Source organism: Apus apus, chromosome 19 (genome assembly GCF_020740795.1).
Source record: "Apus apus isolate bApuApu2 chromosome 19, bApuApu2.pri.cur, whole genome shotgun sequence".
Lineage (NCBI taxonomy): Eukaryota > Metazoa > Chordata > Aves > Apodiformes > Apodidae > Apus > Apus apus.
The window spans coordinates 8841212-8861749 of NC_067300.1; the positions used below are offsets into that span (position 1 = coordinate 8841212).

The 20538-nt window shown below is 53.9% G+C and overlaps 3 protein-coding genes, 1 long non-coding RNA gene and 2 other non-coding genes across 9 annotated transcripts; 4 read left to right on the forward strand and 2 right to left on the reverse strand.

The window, feature by feature from the left end:
* Positions 1-402: 402 nt before the first annotated feature.
* Positions 403-3101, reverse strand: PIERCE1 (piercer of microtubule wall 1). The gene is made up of 3 exons (XM_051636628.1): positions 2967-3101; positions 2806-2887; positions 403-2615 (listed from the first exon to the last, which is right to left on the reverse strand). The coding sequence occupies exons 1-3, from the start codon at positions 3071-3073 to the stop codon at positions 2430-2432; spliced, it is 375 nt and encodes a 124-aa protein (XP_051492588.1). The 5' UTR covers positions 3074-3101; the 3' UTR covers positions 403-2429.
* Positions 3102-3156: 55 nt separating this feature from the next.
* On the forward strand, positions 3157-4907 carry MRPS2 (mitochondrial ribosomal protein S2). The gene is made up of 4 exons (XM_051636920.1): positions 3157-3253; positions 3363-3422; positions 3575-3704; positions 4024-4907. Exons 1-4 carry the CDS (start codon positions 3226-3228, stop codon positions 4565-4567), a joined length of 762 nt encoding a protein of 253 aa, XP_051492880.1. The 5' UTR covers positions 3157-3225; the 3' UTR covers positions 4568-4907.
* Positions 4908-5507: 600 nt separating this feature from the next.
* Positions 5508-10277, forward strand: LOC127392609 (uncharacterized). Of its 4 annotated transcripts, none has more exons than XR_007891300.1 (6): positions 5508-5549; positions 5782-5928; positions 6420-6474; positions 7289-7335; positions 7671-7794; positions 9903-10277. It is a non-coding gene; the product is annotated as an uncharacterized LOC127392609 (long non-coding RNA). The 4 variants fall into 4 exon arrangements; XR_007891299.1 differs by having other exon boundaries at positions 5510-5589; XR_007891302.1 differs by lacking the exon at positions 5782-5928.
* LOC127392738 (small nucleolar RNA SNORA17) lies at positions 6674-6808 on the forward strand. Its single transcript, XR_007891325.1, has one exon. It is a non-coding gene; the product is annotated as a small nucleolar RNA SNORA17 (small nucleolar RNA).
* On the forward strand, positions 7376-7509 carry LOC127392737 (small nucleolar RNA SNORA17). The gene has a single exon (XR_007891324.1). It is a non-coding gene; the product is annotated as a small nucleolar RNA SNORA17 (small nucleolar RNA).
* Positions 10278-12256: 1979 nt separating the features above from the next.
* On the reverse strand, positions 12257-19004 carry DIPK1B (divergent protein kinase domain 1B). The gene is made up of 5 exons (XM_051636774.1): positions 18770-19004; positions 16113-16247; positions 14534-14641; positions 14166-14342; positions 12257-13499 (listed from the first exon to the last, which is right to left on the reverse strand). The coding sequence occupies exons 1-5, from the start codon at positions 18830-18832 to the stop codon at positions 12687-12689; spliced, it is 1296 nt and encodes a 431-aa protein (XP_051492734.1). The 5' UTR covers positions 18833-19004; the 3' UTR covers positions 12257-12686.
* Positions 19005-20538: the final 1534 nt, after the last annotated feature.

The window sequence follows — 20538 nt, forward strand, 5'->3', positions numbered from 1 at the left end:
GGGGGGTTGAGAGGTCATTTTAGCAGAACCCTAAGAGCAGTTTCCTTTCCTGGTGTTTGTGGGTTTCCCTTGTGCTTGCCCCTCTCCAGTAGCAGCAAAAGGGGCTCCTTGTTTTTGAGGCAGTTTAGCAGGTGAGATCTGCAGTTCCACTGGAAAGCCCTCAGGGTGTCTCTACACAGCACCCTCTGTAGCACAGCTCCTGCAGCCTCCAGGATTAGCTCATGATTCTTCCCACTATAAAAGTCTTCAGGAAGGGCAATCTTCAAGGGTGCTCAGGGGACTCACAAGGACTGCCTTAAATTTTATAAACAGTTCTTTGCTGCTATTTTAGAAATGTGTTTTCCTATGAAGCTGCTTTTTGTACAGGGAAGGAACACATCAACTCTGCTGCCATGTCTTTTATTAAAGTATGTACTTTTAAAAAGTTTTTCAAACCTTTAGGAACTGCAGTTTATTGTGGTTTGATAGTACAGCCCCACAACTTCATCTGCAAATCTGAAAATCTTGCTTTCTACAGAGCAGAAAGAGAATGTTTCAGGTAGATTCTCTACAGTCAAATGTGCCATCTTGAGGATGATATTTTGAATTTGTACTGGTACTTCTTTTTTAAAAAAGTGTGTTGGGTGTCTGAGACCTGAAGAAACAGGTCAATGTTTTTAAGCCCACTAAAACAGGGAATTGTAGGAAAGTAAATACAAGGCGAATATTTTTTGACCTAAGTATGATAAGTGTATAGAGGCCAGTCTTGGGCTGGGCTGCAGCTGAAGCTTGGATGTTGCTCTCCCTTCTCTCAGCAGACCTCAGTGGCAGTGACTTGGAAAACCTTATCCCAGGGTATCTCAGGGTACAGCCTGTATGAGGGTGACAGAAGCCACACTGCATGCCAGACTGTTCAAAGGAACTGGATTCAGTATAAGCATAAAACAAAAAAGGGAAGAAATGATGGAAGAAAAGGGGTGGGTGTTTTTAAATGAAGTGTGAAAACAGGTGGAAAATATCTGAGGAAAGCCACTAAATTTGTATTTCCAAGAGGCAGTCTTGTCCCTAAATTATTCCACCTGCAGAAAATTTTGTGGGTAAAAATATAGGAAAAAATGTCACAACTGTTTGTATTAATTCAGCTCTTTGTTATTTTTCATTTCAGGAGAAGAAAGGAAAGTTAAAAGAAGTTCAAGGTATTTTCTAGAGTCTAATAGAAGAACAGCAGTGAGTGGTAGAGGGTTGCTTATTTATTTTCATATGCTGAGTATTTTTTAAATTACCTTTTCAGGTCCCTTTCTGCCTAGTTTATTTCCTTGTTCCAATTTATTGGTGTGTTTTCAGCAAAAGTTAATTTAGCCAACTGTTCTGTTTGAGAGAACCAAAAGCATTGCAGGGAAAACTGGAATTGTTTGGTGGGAGTGATGGAAATCCTGTTGGGGCCAGGAACATGGAGCTCTGCTGGGGTTGGAATGTTTTAAAAAAAAAAAAAAAGTTTAAGTTTTGGACTTCAGATTTTTTGCTTAGGGATGTTATTGACTAAACAGAATGTCTCTGCCTCCCATGTTTAAATAGATCATCTTGCCATGCTTCCTGTGCAGTTTATAATAAGACTATATAAAAATGACACAGAGGGAATATTTCTAATGTGAAGAGTTATCATTTGCTGTGGTACTTGGATATAGTAATTTGGTTTTTATTTTTAGCAGACAGCTAAAAAATAGTCTTATGCTCATTTTTAATAGAGATTATGACTGTTACACTGGTAAGGTAGGACCATTTCTCATCTGAACAGGAAGACTGGTTCCTCTTCAAGACTAGTTTCTAAGCAAAATGCCAAGGTTTTTGTGCAGTTACTGTCTAAATGACGCAGTTTCACTGTCTGTTTAACTACACTTGTTACAATAAAACTTATGAAAATCTTTTATTTTGGATTAGTTGTTTTTATTTGAGTAATTTCTTAAAAAGGTGTTCATTTTGAGAGGCAAGATGGACATGCCCAGTACAGGAAATACAAAGGCTTAATGAATACCTCTGAAAAAGGTGTGATTATTCATTTAATAGCACAGAAGCACTTTTAAAATCTTAATTTTTAATGATATGTGGTACGTGAGCCAGCTGTTTAAAGGATCATTAGTGACAGAGAAAAGAAGAGAGAATAGATATGGAATGTATATTGTAATAACTATATCCTGCCTGTAAATAAACGACTGCAACAGAAACTGCCTTCCTCTTGATGGAGTGGCTTGTAACCTCGTTTAGCAGCTGCACTGCAAGGGTGTAAAGCCTCTGGTCACACTTTCAGATGAGGCTCAAGCAGCAGATTTAGGTGAAGGTCAGGGCTGGGGTTTGCTTGCTGGTGGTTTTTTTGGGTTTGCTTTTATTTTTAAATCTGGGCAGCCAGCAGCAAAGTGAAGTGGCTTCACACTGTCCTTGTCCCTGCAGCAGACCTAGCAGTGCGAGGGGCTGCTTGGGTTGTAGCTGGGGTGGAAGTTGAGGCGGTCGGAGGTGGTGATGAAGTTGTCGGGGCCGGTGACCAGGCTCTTCTCCAGGGAGGTGTTGAGCCCGTTGTCCCTGTACATGCCAAACTCTGCCAAAGTGTTGGAAAAGGCGTGCGAGGTGACATGGAAGGAGGTCTGCGAGGGCCAGAGAAGGGGAGGGAGGTGTTTTAACGCCACCATCAGTGGCACCTGCCGCCTGGGGAGGTTTGGGTGCGATGATGAAGGTAAAGGACCAGGGAGCTCATCGCCAGGGGACGGCGCAGAGGCCAAAACCGAGACACCGAAGCCCGAAGGTGCTTCCACCGCCCCCCGCACCGCTACCTACCGGCACCTCGTGCACCGTGGGGGCTTTCCTGCCGTAGGTCTGGTTGGTGGTCCAGTACCGGGGGTTAGGCTGCACCGGCTGCCTGCGGGGGGAGAGCACAGGAGGAGCGGTGGGTGTGGGGGGCTCGGCGGGGCGGGGGGCTCGGCGGGCCGGGGGCTCACCCGTAGCCGCGGAAGCAGGAGGGTTGCTGGAAGCGGCCGGGCAGGCCGGGGCTGGTGCGGTACCAATCGCTGGTGCGGGGGCTGCCCGCGGCCTCCGGGCCGGACATGGCGGCGGGGAGCGGGGCCGCGCGTTGCCCGGCGACGGGACGCGGCGGGGGCGGCGATGGCTCCCGGCCCCGCCCCGCGGGAAGCGGAACCCGCCGTCTGACCTTCCTCCTCCTCCTCCTCCCGCTCGCCCTACGGCCGCCGGGCACGGAGCATGGCGGTGCCGCGGCTCCTGCGGGCAGGTGAGCGGGTCGTGCCCGGCCCGGCCCGGCTCGGCTCGGCTCGGCTCGGCTCGGCTCGGCTCGGCTCGGCTCGGCCCGGCCGTGTGACCCCGTGTTTCTCTTCCCGCAGCCGCCCCCCGGTTCTACAGCAGCCTCCCGGCCCCGGCGGCCGCCCCGGCCCGGCCTCGCGGTGAGTTCGGCACTGGGGAGGGTGGTGGTCCCGAGCCGACCCCCGGCACCCAGGCCCCTGTCACCCCGAGTGGCCATGGGCACTCCAGGAGCATTTCTCCCGTCCCTGCTCATCCCCTGCAAATCCCCTGTTTATTTTTTACCTGCTCTCAGCCGAGGGTGACAGGATGCTGTCCGAGCCTCTCAGGCATCCCGACTTCTTCAACGTGAAGGAGCTCTTCTCCCTGAAAGATCTCTTTGAGGCCCGAGTGCACCTGGGGCACAAAAAGGGATGTCGGCATAGGTGAGTGGCCCCGTTTCGTGATCCAACACCAGGAGTGTTTCCCTGCACCGTGTCGGCCTTCGGGGGCTGTACCAGATCAGCCTGGGGCTGGAGACACCCACGCAGACCCACATTTCCTCCTGGGCACGATTAGGGTGTCAGACCTGAGCCCCCTGCACCCAGCTGGGACAGGTGCTGCACACAAGGGCTCTCTGCAGAGGGCACCTCTGGTATCCGCTGGGAGATGGGGTGTGGGAAGGTTTCTGTGGGGCAGCCCCGCGTTCAGAGACGCTGCCCCGTGCCTGTAGCGTTCCCTTGTGTCTCCCTCCTGCCCCCGCAGGTTCATGGAGCCGTACATCTTCGGCTGCCGCCTGGATCAGGACATCATCGACTTGGAGCAGACGATGCAGCACCTCCAGCTGGCCCTCAACTTCACCGCCCACGTCGCCTACCGCAAGGGCATCATCCTCTTCGTCAGCCGCAAGCGCCAGTTCTGTCACCTGGTGGAGAGCACGGCGCGGGAGTGCGGGGAGTACGCGCACACCCGCTACTGGCAGGGCGGCCTCCTCACCAACGCCCACATCCAGTTCGGGTCCGGCGTCCGCCTGCCCGACCTCATCATCTTCCTCAGCAGCCTCAACAACGTCTTTGGTCCCCACGTGGCCATCCGGGATGCTGCCAAGATGAACATCCCCACGGTGGGGGTGGTGGACACAAACTGCAACCCCTGCTTGATCACCTACCCCATCCCGGGGAACGACGACAGCCCCACCGCCGTGGAGCTCTACTGCAAGCTCTTCAGGATGACCATCACCCGTGCCAAGGACAAGAGGAAGCAGAATGAGGCCTTTGATGAGCTGCGGAGGAAGGCAGAGGGCAGTTAGAGCCCTGGGGACAGGCCATGGCCAGCAGCTCGGTGACAGGGTCCTGCTCCGCTCCCCTGGGTGCTGCAGGACTGACCCTGCAGCCAGAGCTGGGCTGGTTGTGGAAGATGAGTAGGGATCCCGCAGCAGTGGGACTCTAGCTCAAAAACCAAATTGTTCAGAGCAATGCAAGAGGAGATGGAGTCAGGCCAGACCCAGCTCCTGTCCTTATGTTTGTCCATGCTGCAAGGAGGCTCCTCTGTCCTGCGGCCTGTTTGTTCATGAGCTTGTGATCTCACCCAAAACCACTTGTATCTCATGCCTCTTCCTGACACGGCAAATAAAGGGCTTTGAGATCCTTTTTCTTTCCTTCCTGATGAAGTGAGAAGGTGCGGGAGGCTCTCTGGGAAACATTTATGGTCACGGAATAGGGGATGGAGGGTGTTCCCAGCGTAGGGACCCGCGGGGCGTTGCAGGTTGGGAGCAAGGAGGCTGCAAATCTGGCAGGTGCCTCACAGGAGTGGAGGGTCCCTGCTTTGTCCCAGCGTCCAACCTCTGCCACTGCGAGCAGGGGGCTGCAGGTGCAGGTGAGAAAAGGGACATCGAGGCCCTAACGCACCTTGTGTCTCTGTGGGAGCACCTAGAGCCGTCCTGCAGTGCTGGTGTCAGGCCCAGCGCAGGGAAGAGGCCTGGGCCAGGGGTCCCGGTCCCGGTCCTTGTTTCGGTGTGAGGCCTGGGCCAGGGGTCCCGGTCCCGGTCCTTGTCCCGGTCCTTGTCCCGGTCCTTGTCCCGGTCCTTGTCCCGGTGTCCCCGGCCCCAACCGCTCTCTGCTCTGTGTCCTCCCGCCCAGCAGACGGCGCTGGTGGGGCGATCGCCCTGCGCCATTGTCCCCGCCCTGCGCCATTGTCCCCGTCCCTGCCCTATAAAAGCCGCAGGCGGGAGCTGCGCGCTCCTTTCTGCGGGGTGAGCGGCGCTGCGGGCGGGTCCAGCGGGGCTGCGGGGGGTGAGCGGCGCTGCGGGCGGGTCCCGCGGGGCTGCGGGGGGTGAGCGGCGCTGCGGGCGGGTCCCCCCCCCATTGCCGGGCTACGGGCGGGTCCCTGTTCCCTGCGAGCAGGGCCGGGGGCGCTGCCCCGCGCTGCCCCTGCCGACGGGCTGGCTGGTGCGGGCAGCCGGTGCCGGCCGCGGGGGCCCGCGTGTGCCCTCGGGCCGCGCTGAGCGCCCGCTGCTCTCCGCAGGTGCCCCTGCCCGCCATGTCGCAGCGAAGCCCCCGCAGGGCGGGCCCCGATGGCGGCCGCGGCCCGGCCCGGCCCCGCGCCCCGCGCCGGCTGAGGACGGGGCGGCCTCGTGAGGAGACGGCAGCGGCAGAGCCCGCGTCCGAGCAGGTGCGGGTGGTTCCTGTGCCCAGCCAGGCGGGCTGCCTGCCCGTTCTTGCTGCGGGGGACCCTCGGCATCGCCAGCCTTGAGTTCCCGTGCACCCCCTCCCCAGGTTTTGGGGCCTCGGGCGGGACAAAACGTGCCGGCCCAGGCCGGGGAGAGACCACGAAGCCCCCGAGCTCCGTCCCTCTTTGCTCCAGCCCTCGCTGTGGTCGGGGGGGGGTCGGGGGGGTTTGTGCCGGGGTACAGGGGTGCCGGGGGGGGGGGAGGTAAAAAAAGCGAAGGGATGCGTTTCCAGTGAAGGAGGGGGTAAAACTGCGGGCTGCCACCTTGTTGGGGGAAACGTGTTGAAAGGTTTGGGTCGCTGAAGTGAATCTGTTAAAGGGTTTGTGTTAGTTTTCATCTGGTTTTCTGCTGAATGGTGTGGGTCGCCAAGACGGTGGTCGTGCAGTCAGCTGAACGCTTGTTTGTTACTAACTGCACTCTTTATTGTCTTCAGCCTGGCGGAGGATAAAGAGTGAAGTGAAGAAGATGGTGCTCCTGAGAAGTCAAAGGTAAGAGGCATTTAGCACCAGTCTGTCCAAGCAAGCTTCAGCCATCTTGCTCACTGAGGCGTGCCTGGCATGGGGTGCTTACACGTGCACCAGCTACCCTTGTAATAGTACTTTCTGAATGAGTGATGCAATCTTGTTCTTACAAGTACCTGAAGATACCACCTTTTTCAGCCTTGGTGGGTTTTCTTTCCCTGCACAAGCTGCCACAGGCGTTGCAGAGGTGGCTGCTGTGGCACCTCTTGTGTCATTAGGTGGCAGAGAGAGACAGGCTGTGTTCTACGCTCCTGTGTTCTGAAAAACCCGTGGGCACTCGAGTGATTGATAGCCTGACATTATCTGTGGCCAGCCTGGTTAGGAGCAGGTTCTTAAAAAACTAAACCTTTGCTGTTATTTTTAATTCTCTCAAATACAAGACCTGAGTGCAACAGGAATATAAAGGTGTCCCGCTTGAGCTCTAGTGGCTGTGCAGCAGGAAGGGTGTGTGGCTTTCTGATCATTTAGCCTTGAAAACAGGATCCTGTTGGTAATGTGGACTTGTGTTAGAGAAGAGTGAGCTGAAGAGATCTGAGGCCACATGGCCAGTTAGTGACACCACTGGGAGCACATCCTGGGAACTGCATGCTGGCAGCTCCAACCCTTTTTCTATCCCAAAGTAAAAATATGCCTGTGCTGTGCATTTATTTCTTCAGCTTCCCTCTCTTACTGGGCCTTTAAAATGTCTGTCACCAGTGAAACAGTAACCAGATAACCAGGCCTTGAAGTGTGCCTGAATTGATAAAATAAATGCTATATCTATTTCCCACTTATTTTTCAGAGAAAGCCACGTGATGTGACAGGTCCAGGAGGTCTCAGAGACCCGAGGTGAGCAGCAGTGGGTGCAGGGTCCCCTCCTGAGTCTCCCCCTGCCCCAACTCGTGTTGCAGCCATGGCTGCAGTGCCAGGTCTGTGTCATTGGGTGGCAGAGAGGAACAGGCTGTGTCTGTGCTGGTGCTCTGAGACCTGTGGGCACTCAGGAATGATCAGCAACCTGACAGTTATTTCTTGCTTTTCCTGTTCTTTTGATTAATTATGATGAATAATTGCATAACTGCTATAGTAATATCATCGACATATTAATAGACTTACCATGCTAATGACATCAATACATAAATATCATTAATAATAAATGATGAGCATTTAATGTTGATCTTAATCAGTGAAGGGTGGACAGCTGTGGAGGGACAGCTACAGAAGCTACCCCTGTTCTTCAGTGTGACACCATCCTCTCAGTGAACACCTTGTTTCTGTGACAGATGAGGGATGGGACTGATGACTTTGAAGGTCAGTATTACTATGTCATGTCTTGGAAACATACTAAACCTCAATGTATTCTTAAAACAGGGTCCAGTTAGAAGTCCTTGGGTTGGAACTCCTGGTAGTTCTGACTTCTTGTGAGACGTGGACAAATAAAATGCTGTTAGTGCACACCAGCAGAAAGAACTTAAAATTCAGTATTTTTTTCCTCTTTTTTGCTGACAAGCCTCTATTTCAGGTGAAGCACATTCAGGTTCCTCTGTTTTGCTAATGCAGCAATTTTTGCAAGCAATCTTAAACACAATTCTGATGAATTTCTTATATTTCACTTCCTCAAAACTGCCTTTCTCAGCTCCCAAAGTGCCTCCTTTGAAAGGCAGCTGCTGGTCAGAACAACACACTTTTATGTATATTGGGGTTCCTGAGATTGTCCAAAGAGGCTCTTTAACTGCTGCAGCCTGGCACAAAATTGAGAGTGTGTCTTGGGCATAATGAAGAAAGGCACAAAAAAATGGATTTCAGGAATCAAATCAACAATTAATGCCAAAACATAAAAGTCTTTTTTAGGTGCTTCTAAACCAGCATCCAGTGAGATGTTTTCCCCTCTTTCCCAAGACCAGATCAAGCTTCCCTGAGCATCATGCTCTAGCTGGTAGCACAGCAGACAAAAAAGCACAGCTGTAATTGAGCTCAGTGTGAGTTTTTTCGTTTGTTTCTGCTGTGTCAATGCTGCCAAGATGACAGAGGGGCTTGACTTCAGAGGCAGGAGCTGCCAGGGAGCACAGGTTGGATATATCCTCATGGCTTCACCTCTTACTGCCCTTCCCTGGGGGGTGTGGGGCACAGGAGCCTCTGCTGGTGGGGAGAGAAGCTGTGGCTCCACACAGAGTTGTGAGACTCGCCTGAGGAAACCTGGCAGTGCTAAATGGTGGGTAATGTCCTCATTAAATGGGCATTATGAGGGCCCAAGGTGCCGTTAACCCGGCGGGTGCTGCTGGCTGCAAAATGAGCCATTTAATTGGGAAAAGTCACTGCCTACCAGCAGTGGCTTTGGAAAAGAATGCTAATAAGCTTGTTGGGGATCTGGTTATGCAGAGAAGCCTGCCCTAAGAGGTGACTCTTCTGTTGAAATTGCCTGACTTCTTTTAACTCTGGAATACATATTTGAGTTATTTCATCAGACGACTCCCACCCAGGGTCCTGTAGGGCTGGTGAGTGCCTAATGAATCTCTTTAGGACTTCACTGTGTGAGGCATAGGATAGCTGTTAACATTTTCCTCTTGGCATTTGCAGCTAACCTTCTTCCAAAGACTAAATATTGCTTTACTGAAAGAATTCCCTGGCTTTTCACTGTGGCAAAGATGAATATTTTGTTTTAAAGCATTTGTGAGAGAAATTAAAACATCTTCCTGCATGTGACCTTAGCCCTTCACCACTAGAACTGGTTTGTTTCATGGCTTTGAACGCTGGAATAAGCTCAGCTTTTCTTTCTGTGCACTGTGAATGCCTTGCCTCTGCACTGAGATTGCCAAACTCACCTTTGATTTTTAAGGAGCCTGGGAGAGAAGGGATAACCAAGAGCAGGTTCCAGCTGTTGAGCTGCTCAATTATCCCTTACCCAGAAAGATTACTTTTTTTCAAAGCATTTCTGATCTATTGGTAAAAAACCTCACCTAAAATGAGCCTAATTTCTTAGTACCATCTGCTTTAGGTCCTGATCCACACAAGTTTGCAGGCACTCAGCTTCCACTGACTGCAGGTAGTACAGCCCGTGCCAGTTAAGGTGTTCCTGTGGTTCTGAAGTAAACTGTTTCCTGAAGTTTCCCTGTGAATCAGGATAACTGAGCCCAGCTCGTGGCTTCCCTAAAATTTTGTTTCACTTTATGAAGCTTTTTAATTTCCTCTGGCACGTGAAAAATCCAAGACAAGCCTGATGTAGTTCTTCAATTAGCTGAAAATGTTACCTCAGAAATTAAAAGCAACTCTCTGTCCTTGGCTCAGATACTGAACCACAGTGAGCAGCAGGGAGTCTGGATGGTGTGGATTAATTAACTCCTTAGTACTGACATTGATTGCTAACTTGTGCTGGCTGTATTTCAAGTTGTCTAACATCCTGGGCCTTTTTTTATTTGCAGATTGTGCCTGGAATGCTAGAAGTTTAAGCAAACCTAGCTACAGGAGAAGAAACAGTTGGCAGTGTCTGCACTTAGAAGATTCCTGAAGTTTCATCTTTGTTATCTGTGGGTTCAAGAAGGCTACAGCCAAAGTGCAGGCAGTGCTGCTTCTGGTTCTGAACATCTGCTGCAACCTGTGTACTCAGTTGTCAGTTTAAAAAAAGTTGTAATTCTGCCCCAGAGTGTCCTTCCTGCTTTTGCTGTGCTCTTGTTGAAGCCCTGAGAGTTGTGACCTTCCTTCTCCTGGGCAGCTCTGCTCAAAACACTGTTCTCCCAGCCAGATTCTAAAGCACTGGTGTTTGAATCCATGCTTACAATAAATCTGAAAATATTGTACCCAGAGTCATATTTCTTAATCATTCTAGGATTTAAGACTTATTTGTGGATATAAGAACTGGGATGATTTTTTACCTGTAACCATGAAAGGCCAAAGTCTTACTGCTCACCTCTCCCTGTACCACAAACTTCTGATGCTGCTGGAGCAGCAGTGTCTTCTGAGGTCAGATTGTCAGTCTCAATTTTCTGGCTTTTCCTCTTTTTTTTCCAGCTGATGTGGGAATCTGGAGAAGGCAGGAGTGTATCATAGCTTTGCCTTTAGTCATTTTTCTCCTGCTTTGCTGTGTAGCTTGTAAACTATAAGCACGTGTCTGAAAACACTTGTGCTTTTTATTAGTTCTGAACAAAACTGCTTTTGGGGTGGGTGAGTCATAGTAATTCCTGAAGTGTTCCTGCTGCCACTGGGTGGATAAAGCTCTCTTGGCCAGCTCTTAAAAGTACAGGGGCTGCCTTCTTCATCTTTTATCATAAATGCTGGAAGAGATTCTGATAGTTAAAAGATTTTGGTATTGCAGGTTAAGTGGATAAGAAATGGTGTTTTCCTCCACTTTCCTAGTTGCTTTAACCAGTGCTGCTTTTGGGGAAGGGAGCAGGGATTAAGTGCAGGGGGGATGCCACTTCCTGGACTAAATTTACTAGCAGATTTCAAACACAGAGGGGAGGGTGATAGGTTTCTTTCCTGAAAATCTGATGAAAAGGATTTTGCATGGTTGTTACCTTTTTTTCAATAAAAGAAAATTAATTTGTTGGTGGAGCTGGTTGCCATGGGAATGCAAGACAATACAGGAGCTGGGGGGGCTGCATGGAGCCTTGTTGGGGAATTCCTTCACCAGCTGAGCTGCACCTGCACCCACCAGAGCCCTGCCTGGAGGTGGGGCCACGACCAGCTCGGCAGCCCATTAAGGGTGACCCTGAGGGGTTGCAGAACTTGCCACCCTTCAAACCCAAGAAACCTTACAAGTGCTCAGCCTTACCACAGATGAATTCTGCTGGGAAGCCAACTCTGCGGGAAGCGCGGCGCTGGCTCCGTGCTGGATTTAGAGCACTGGTGACATTCCTCCATAAATAATAGAAGCAATGATGACCCTAGAGAACTAGTAGAAGGAAATACTGGTATCTCCTCCAAAGGGCTCATAAATTTGCAGCCATGACACCACCAAGTGCCTGCACAGGTTGTATTTACTGTCAGATGTGTTGTTTTTTTTTTTTTCCTCAGTGATTGAACTTCACATACATGCTGCTCTTCACTGGGCAGTTGTTGGCAAGAGCACCAGCATATGGACCATCAGCAGGAATATCACTGTGCTGGGAACAGAGCAAGGTCGGGGTGGTTTACATAAACTTCCTCTCCACCCATAGTTTTAAAAGGTTGCTATAATTGAGCACTTAAAGGAAACAGACAGGAGTTAAGAGACCTAGGAGTATCTACAGAGCCAAACACGTGTCTTGGAACCTGCTGCAAGCTTGCATGGAAATTCATTTTAATTATGGGAGAAGCACTGGATTATTCTGGTATTAATCTTTAACCTCTGCAGTCCAAGCCCAGCTTAGTTTCAGGAGACTTAAACCAAGAGGGTGACTTACCCCTGCACTGTGTGTTGTGGGAAGTAACACCCGGAGCATGTACAGTAACTGCTCAGGATTGCTCATCTTTAGCCCTTTTCCTTTAAGCTCTCCTTGGCCTTGGATGCTTCCAGAGCCAACACGTGAGGGAATGGCTTGTGCTGCCAGTCTCACTGTGGGCAGGAATCTCACAAAAGCCACCACATCACTGTCTGGGGTCAGGCACTTCAAAAAGGAAGGAAAAGAACTGCCAGGATTCTCCGCTATGGAAAAGACAACTTATCTGCTTCCTAAGTTACAGCTGGATCTGACTCACACACTTAAGGAGAGACTTTCGAATAGGGAAATCTACCTCTTTCTCCTTTTGAGATGACAAGCAAGCTGGTACTTAAAAGGCTGCTGTTCCACTACGGATGTACTGGTGTGATTCACGTAAAAGCTATTTATTTACATCAGAGAAGTTCATCAAAAGAAGATGTGACAAGTACAGCATGAATGATTCATTCCCATCTCTGCACTGCTTTCCTGTTAATCAAGGAACAGTTAGATCCATCCAGCTGGGCTCCACTTCCGTATGGCTTTCCATGGTATCTTCTTCCCCCACGCCTGTTCAGCCTGGCTCCCAGTGTCCCAGCTCTGTAGCACACTCCTGCCAACTGCACTGATGATCCTGCTGGGCGGTGGAAGTCATGATGCTTGGTTTTCCATGAAGGAGAAGGGGCTGCAGCTCTGCTGAACTCCCTGTGTGTTTTTCCTGTGGGGGAGATGATGGAGAAACAGGCCTTCAAGCCTTGGACTTGTCTCCCAACATTGCAGATTCTAAACTCCAAGGCCATGCTTCCCTCATTAAGAATATTTGGTGTTTGAAATCTTCTTCCAGAGCAAGGTCTTGAGGTTGTTCAGCACGAGGGAGTGGTGGACTTCCATCTGGCTGGCCAGGCCGCTGAGGGTCATGCAAGTTCGGAGCTGTTTCTGCAGCTCTTCTTTCAGCTCCAGTGGTGCTCCATGCAGCAGGTAGTCCTGCAGCAACCCACAGACCTTCGCCAGGTTGGGCTGCACCATGTCACTTTTGCACTGCTTCAGCAGCTTGTCACACGCAGCCATGCAGTCCTTCCCGTAGGTGCAGTCCACGTTCTGCTCACAGTGACGCCCCTTCAGGAAACCTCTGATTGTCATCTCCGTTGCCACTTTCCTCAGGTTGACCATTTTGAAGTCGTACTTGTCGTTGTAGCCCACGTTCCCGAGTCCAGTCTCACAGATGTAGAAGTTCCCATAGGTCCCATGGAATATCTCCTCCACAAACTCCAGGAGGCCGATGGCGATCTTTGCCCGCCGGGGCCAGGCTGGTGCGAACCACTGCTGGATCATTTGGTGGACAACTGAAGGCAGCAACGACTGGAAGAAAGGGGGGACATCCACTCCGTAGAGGGAGGTGTGAGGGATCTTCTCGGTGACATAGAGGTCCCCGCAGTGCCCCAGCAGTTTGGAAGTGTGCTCCTTCTCGTGCAAGGAGAGCATGAGAAGGAACTCATTGAGCTGAAGCAACGCCCAGATGGATTTGGCCTCTGCTAAAGACACTTTCCCATCCCGGTTCACATCTGCCATGGCGATGATCCGGCTCACCAGGCCTGCAAGAGAGGGCTGATCTCCCAGGTTGGACTGCAAAGAGAACAAAAAGTGGCATCAGGCCTTCCCAGCTCCCTGTGCTTGTGCTCAGGATGGCGAAACTGAGCTGGGGAAGGAAAGAGCTGAGCTTGGGAGAGGAGGAAACAGCCACTGCACCCCAGCAAATCCCATGTTGTACCCTGGGGATGGATTCAGCTCCAGAATTTCACCATCTCAGAGCTGCTCTAGACCTGGGTGGCAGAAAACTGAGAGTGAGGGCTGGGCTCCCAGGGCTGCAGCAGGAGGCCTGCACAGGGCTGGTCACTAAGCTCCACCACGCAGAGATCAGAGAGTCACAGAATGGTTTGGGTTGGAAAGGAGCTTAAAGATCATCTAGCTCCAACCGCCCTGCATGGGCAGGGACATCTCCCACTAGACCAGATGCCACCTGCAGCCCTGGTACAACAGCAGCCTCCAGGGTTGCTGCTATTACAATCTTGCAAACAAGGGTTCCTGTGTGAGAAGGGAGGTTTTTCTCAGCCAGCCCAGTCCCTGGCTCTGCAGTATAAGATAAGGAGCCCAGCCTGGTGCCCAGCAGCTGCTGGGGACTGTGGGCCAGAGGAGCTCTCATTTAAGGGGAAGGAAAGACACATTTAGTCTTCCTAAACCAGCAGTGGCATCCCAGGCCCACAGCACCCCAGAGGGACCCTCCACACTGACCTTTAGGAAGTTCAGAAGCATTTCTTTGAACTCATCCATCGATGTTCCTCGTGTTGGTTTGTCAAAGAGGACCACATCCCTCCTGGGCACAGAGTCTGGGTGGCTGTCTGCCTTCAAGGCTTCTTCGATGCCACATTTGATGATCACCTCCCTCTCCCTCCAGAGCCCACCATAAACCTACAGCAAGAGGAGAGGGGACACGGCAGAGACAGGTGGAAAACAACAGCAAACTGTTTCCTGGTTTGGTTTGGGATGGGAACTGGGGATGTGGTGAGGAGCAGATGTGTGAGTGGGTGGAAGAGGACATTTCTCAGGTTTAATGCTTGCATCCACCTGTGTGGTGGTTTCCCCAGAGGGCAGAGACCTACCTGCTGGGTGGGAGAGGAGGAGAGGCAGTGCTGGAAGAGGAGGCTGTGCTCCTCACACAGGTCTTTGCAGGTGGAGCCGGAAATTATTCCTTTCTTGTACTGGTCGCACTGGGGAGGGGAAGGCAGAGAGAGGAGCTCAGCTGGGACAGTTCCTTGTTTGCCCAAAGAAGTCTGACAGATCCAGGCTCAGTCTCACAGCTCATCATCTGAGGCACCCCGTGTGCGAGCACCCCCGGCCTCCCTTGCTGCCACCAGCCCAATGCCTGTCACCTGCCATGCCCAAATTCCTCAACCCCCATTCATGCAGAAGGGCTGGTGCCAGCACTTTGGATTTTCAACGGTGGGGCAGGACTGGCAGGGTCCCCCCAGACTGCTGGAGGGACCACAGGGATCCCTGGGCTGCAGAGGGACCACAGGGGTTTTGCTCCTGGTTGCCCCTGCTGCAAACCCAGGGGGTTACAAGGAGCTGCCAGGGCTGGAGCCAGATGGGAGGAGAAGGAAGCGTGAGTGAGGTTGAGGATGCACAGGTTCAGGCAGCAGCCCCTGCTGCAAAATGGGCTGGCCTCAGTCCAGGAGGTGACAGGGACAAGGAGAGAGAGTGGCTCTGCCCAAGCAGAATGACTGGGTCAAGAGCTGGAGGCCTCCCTGGGCAGGGGAGGCAGCAGCTCTGCAGCTCCACAGCAAGGGCAAAACAGCCCAGGGCTGGAAACTGGAGATGCAGAAATCCACTGCATCATTTCCTTCTTTTTCTTTTTTCCCCTGATGTGGATGGGAATTAACCCTTAGACCTGCTCCCTGGGGACACGGCCAGACACGGTGTCTTAAACCCCGAGTTCAGAGCAGAAATTAGCACCCGAGACCCCATGGTCAGAGTCATGCAGAAAATCAAATTAAACGATCGTCGCTGTTGTTATGGCAATTCCTGCCTCCCTCCTCTGCTGAGGGATTGATGAACGAGGCATTTTCAGCCACAGCCTGGCCTCCCCCTCCTCGCCTGGGCTGGAGACCTGCTCCCCTGCCACGGGCACACACCACAGTCTTGGGGGAGCCCCATGGCTGCTGGCCCCAGGGATGCTGTGGGGAACAGGCTGCACCCCACTGTGAACCCCAGGCAGGGGCAAAAGGCACCAAGTCAGGCTGCCACGCAGGGTCTGCTCACTGTGCAGGCTGCTGCTCCCTTTGGGGCACACCAGCTGTCACAGACAGGTACCCACAGCTCCCCTTTTGTTCTCTGCCTCTGCGGAGCTCGGGGGGGGACTGGTGTGATGCTGTGTCTACCCACAGATCCTCATCTCTGCCCTGACATTGCAACTTCGTCTCCACAGACATTAATCTGCCCACGTCTGCCTGGCTTGCTTCCCTCCAACATCTCATTAAATTGTTCCACCATCGCTCTGGCAGGATAAGGTCACCTCTCCTGCTCTGAGCTCTGTGTGATGCTGGGGAAGCAGCTGCCAGGAGGGCTCCCTGGATGTCGCCTGCCCGGCTGCAAAGCACTGCAGAGGGGCTGGAAATGGGGGTCCTGCTGCCCCCCCCATACCCCAACCCAGCACCAGCAGGGCTGCTGGCCACCACTCACAATGATCATCCGGCAGACGTGGCCACGGCAGAGCTCGGAGTAGGAGGAGTAATGCATGTATGCCACCCAGCTGCCCACGAAGATGCCCAGCCACACCACCAGCAGGTATTTCACCTTGATGCCTGGGAGGCGACCCTGGAAGGAAGAGAAAACACTGGTGAAGGCCGGGGCTCTGCACGGGTCAGCAGAGGCTGGACAAGGATGACTTCTTCTATACAAACCAACCCGAGCGTTGATGAAACCTTCAGCCTTTTATAAATATATATATATATTCACCAGTCCATTATGCAAACTCCTGCTGCAAGTAGGTCACTTAAAATTCCCTAAAAGCAGGGAGATTACAGCGCTGGGCTGTGAAGAGTGGGCTGCTGTGCATCCCTGTGCCCAGGAGCCATGTCTATGTACACCCGCTCTTCTGCCAGTGCAGGAACCTCAGGGTTCACCACCAGGGCTGTGAGATGATGATCTGCTTCTGCCTTGGGGTGGCCCTCCTCAGCAGAACCCCCCTTGCAAAGCTCCACAACTGCTGCCACCAGCTCCCGCGTGGGAGCGGGCGAGTAATGAGCCTGGAAGCACATGGATAATACTCCGTGCAAACATCTCGGCGGCTCACAGCGTGATTTTCTTTCCCTGGCTTCGTTTCTTCCCTTCTGACCCTGTAACTGCAGCGCTGCTGCCATCTGGCCTCCCTGCAATATAGGTTGTTTACCTGACCCATATAACACAGCATGGATCCCCAGCAGTTCCTAAGGGCAGGGAATTGATCTTTGCAGCAAACATCACATTCCCTCCAGCTCCTATAGACAATTCCTGCTTCACGCCAGGCCAAGAGAGCCCTCGGCCAGTGGCCACCTCCAAACCCTCCTCTCCCCTTGCACCACATCAGACAGTGAGACCATGACCTGCTGTGGGGATAGGGCTGAATCTGAGAGGATGTGGCAACATTACAGCCTGCCTGAGATCCTCACTTGGGTCTTGTATCCCAAGGCTGCTTCCACCACCCATATACCTCCTCCCTGGCCACTTGCTGAGCTCTGTCCCACAGCAGGACCTGGAGGCAGTGGAGCCTCCCGGCACAGCAGCCCCCCAAAATTGCCCAGTAGTGGGTACACGACCCATCAGGCCCCCTGCCCCCAGCAAAGGGGGCCTTTCCATGGACTTGCCACTCCAGAGATACATTGTGAGGCAGCAAAGCCCTGGAATGGCCAAAATGTTCCTTTTTTCTTATCCAGACCTAGAATCCATCAGGCTCCCAGGGCAGAAGGGGGGCAGGACTGTGACCTGAGAATGGGAAGCACCAGCTTCACCATCCCCTAAATGGTGGAAAGAAACAAGGAGGTGGGGGATGCACTGCAACAAGAGGTTCCACTGGTAATACGCTGGATTCGTCGCTGGAGCTAAGGATTCCTCCAGGGACTGAGTCTCAAGGCACAGGGGCTTCCCTGCCTGCTGCCTTCCCTGCCTGCTGCCTCAGCCAGCAGTCTGCAACACAGGGTGCTGCCCTTGGCTTGTGTTAGTTTTAGGGTGACCTGGGGGACCTGGCAGTGACTTTGGGTTGGAGCTGTTCAAAGGCAAAATGGACAAAATCCTGCTCCATCCCCACAGTTCCCCTGCAATGCCTTGGGAACATGGAGGTTGCTTCAAGGTGGGTCTGGCAGTGGGGACAGTGCCAGGGCTGACGTGTTTCCAGGGACAGCTTGGCGTGGCTGTCACCACCCCCTCCCATGGGGTATCCACACTGGCAGCTCCCATCCACCTTCACTCCCTACCTCCCTGCCAGACCCAATCCCAATCCCCAGCCCCTGCCCACTGCCGTGGCCCCGCACAACTGCTCCTCAGGCCTTTTGTCTCAGAAGAAGACAGCCTACAGGGGTGGCTCAGCAGCCTCAGGCCCGTCTCCCCTGGGAGCAGAGCTGCAGCACCCATCCAGCTCTCAGCTGCCCTGGGGATGCACAGAGCCCCCCATCTCCACACTCCCCTTGGCTGTGCAGCACCCGGCTTTGCCCTTGCTCTGCACCCACCTCCTGCCAGCATCCTCTGCTCACCAGATACCCTCCTCTGTGTCCCCCCCTCTTCCCCTCTGGCAGGATAACCTCTCTGGTCCAGGACCTTCACCAGAGTCAGGGTTTCTCATCCCATGGCTGCAGAGGAAACACCCAGGCCAGCATCCCCCCGCCCCATCTCACAGCATCCCCGGCTCCATCTCTGCCACGTCCCCGGAGCACGGGGAGACAGGTCCCCAGTCACCTCCCGGCAGCTCAGGGATGGGAAGAGGGGGAGGGGAAGAAAAAAAAAAAAAGAATAAAAGAAATGAAGAGATGGCAGGAGTCATCCCTGCCCGGCACTGCTGCATCGGCTTCTTCATTCCCCGCTGCGGGCAGACGGATGGGCTGCCCTGGAGCTTCCCGGCCGGTGCGGCTCCCTCCGCACCGCGCACCGCGCAGCGGCTTATGCAACCGCCCGCGGCTCCCGTGCCGGCCCAGGTCCCCCCCGGTGCCGGTCCAGGTCCCCCCGGTGCCGGCCCGTCTTCTCCCCCCCAGCCCATTCCACCGGGCAGCGGCTGCGGCGCGTCCCTTTGTGCGCGGCCGGTGCGGGGATGCGAAGACGGGCACGACCGAATCCCCCCCACCAGCCCGGTGCATCCCCCCCCCCGGTACCTGCAGGCCCTTGGAGAAGGGGCAGAACAGCACCAGATGCACCAGCCGCCGGATCCTCCGCATGCTGCGGGCGCCCCGCGGCCGCGGGCCTCAGGCTCCGGGGGGCATGGCCGGGGCGGCCGCGGCTCCCGGGGGGCCGGGGAGTGGCCCGGGGGGAGCCCGGGGGGCCGGGGGCCGAGGCTCACCGCCCGCTCGCTCCGCCGCAGCGTGCCCGGCCCGGCGGGGCTGAGCGCGGCTCCGCCCGGCTCGGCGCACGCAGCTCCGCCGCAGCTGGGGGAGGCGGGGGGCGGCCGCCCGGCCCGGCCCGGCCCGGCTCGGCTCGGCTCGGCTCGGCTCGGCTCGGCTCGGCTCGGCTCGGCTTGGCTCGGCCCGGCTCGGCCCCGCGGCGTCAGCCCCCACCCATCATCATCCCACCCACCCCCGGCCAACCAAATCCCGGGGATCCCCATCTCGGCATCCCAGCTGGGGTCCCGTCCACCCGGGAATCCCACCCGCCCGGGAAGCCCACCCCCAGGCTTACCCCACAGCCCAGGGGTCTCACCCTCCCGGTGATCCCATCCTCAGGTTCACCCCACGGGAGGGGGGGTCCTACGCAGGGGTTTCCCAGCACTGGAGCTGTGGGGTGGGATCCTGGGGATCCCGAGATGGGGAGCCCTGGGGCTGGTTTGTCCCTGGCCTTTCTATGAGGGGGAGTTCATGGGGATGCTGTGATGCCCCTGGCCCGCAGCGCTCACTGCAGCTCGAGTTTTATTTAAAGCTATTTCAGGTGGCTGCCTGGAAGAGCCCGTGGGTCTGCAGCAGGTATGAGCACAGCCCGGGGGCTGCATCCCCCCCACCAAGGTCTGAGACCAGCCATGGCTCCTGGTCACTCGTCCCCTCGCTGTCTCCCATCTGAATGTTAAACCCGAGCAGCAGCAGCAGTGTCTGTCCTCCCTGTTTGCATTTGTGTCTGGGCAGGGAAACCTCAAGGCAAGACAGGGGCTGCTTTGTGTCAGGCAGGCAGGGCCAGCCCCTCAGCCAGGGGGGTGCAGCGAGCATAGGCAAGGGGGAATGGGAGACAAAAATATGATGCAAATAGTCTGGGAGAGTCAGTCATGAGGCCGTTGTTAAGACAATTCCTCATTAGTAACTCTTCAGATTATCCATTTGCCTCCTTTTCATGGTTCAAATTGCTTCCTTCCACTTGAGTTTGGCTCAGAATGACCTTTGAAAACAAGCTGGTCACTTGGCTCCTGGTTAGAGAACTTTGTAGAGTAGGGATGATGGTTGGACTCAGTGATCCCAAGGGTCTTTTCCAACCTGAGGAATTATATGATTCTGTGGTGTCAAGCACCGGGTGCGCAGGGACTAATGAAGCAAAACCCTGTGCTGGCCTCGTCTGACCAGTGGTGATGAATAACGAGCATCACAACAACACGGAACCAAAACAGCCCGAATCCTGCTGCTTGTTTGCTGCCTTCTTTTCAGACGGAGGAGCTCCCTGCTGCTCTCAGGCTGTGCAGAGCCAGAGCAGAGCAGTGACCTCCACGCTCCCCTCCCAGCAGACACTGCCCACAGCATCACTTCAGTAACCGGCGGGTTCTCCTCACCTGCTCTGCCTGCAGCTCATGTTCCTGCAGGCTTTTACATCCTGCTGAAGCTGGGATGGTTCTCTGGGGCTTACACTGCTTATTTTTAGTTTTAATTAGCCCAGTAAAAGGAAGAGCCTCTGTGATTTGGGGTTTGTTGGTTTTGGGTTTTTTTTGCGATAGGGCTGGTAATCTGGGAAA

Excerpts from the sequence above, each read along its gene's own strand:
- DIPK1B (XM_051636774.1), bottom strand. The coding sequence starts at position 18,832 with ATGCGGAGGATCCGGCGGCTGGTGCATCTGGTGCTGTTCTGCCCCTTC. Across the intron at positions 14,642-16,112 it reads ACGTCTGCCGGATGATCATT|TGCGACCAGTACAAGAAAGG; the intron begins GTGAGTGGTGGC and ends TCCCCTCCCCAG. Across the intron at positions 14,343-14,533 it reads CCTCCTCTCCCACCCAGCAG|GTTTATGGTGGGCTCTGGAG; the intron begins GTAGGTCTCTGC and ends CTCTTGCTGTAG.
- MRPS2 (XM_051636920.1), top strand. The coding sequence starts at position 3,226 with ATGGCGGTGCCGCGGCTCCTGCGGGCAG. Across the intron at positions 3,254-3,362 it reads GCCGCGGCTCCTGCGGGCAG|CCGCCCCCCGGTTCTACAGC; the intron begins GTGAGCGGGTCG and ends CTCTTCCCGCAG. Across the intron at positions 3,423-3,574 it reads CGCCCCGGCCCGGCCTCGCG|CCGAGGGTGACAGGATGCTG; the intron begins GTGAGTTCGGCA and ends ACCTGCTCTCAG.
- PIERCE1 (XM_051636628.1), bottom strand. The coding sequence starts at position 3,073 with ATGTCCGGCCCGGAGGCCGCGGGCAGCCCCCGCACCAGCGATTGGTAC. Across the intron at positions 2,888-2,966 it reads TCCTGCTTCCGCGGCTACGG|GCAGCCGGTGCAGCCTAACC; the intron begins GTGAGCCCCCGG and ends CTCCCCCCGCAG. Across the intron at positions 2,616-2,805 it reads CCACGGTGCACGAGGTGCCG|ACCTCCTTCCATGTCACCTC; the intron begins GTAGGTAGCGGT and ends TGGCCCTCGCAG.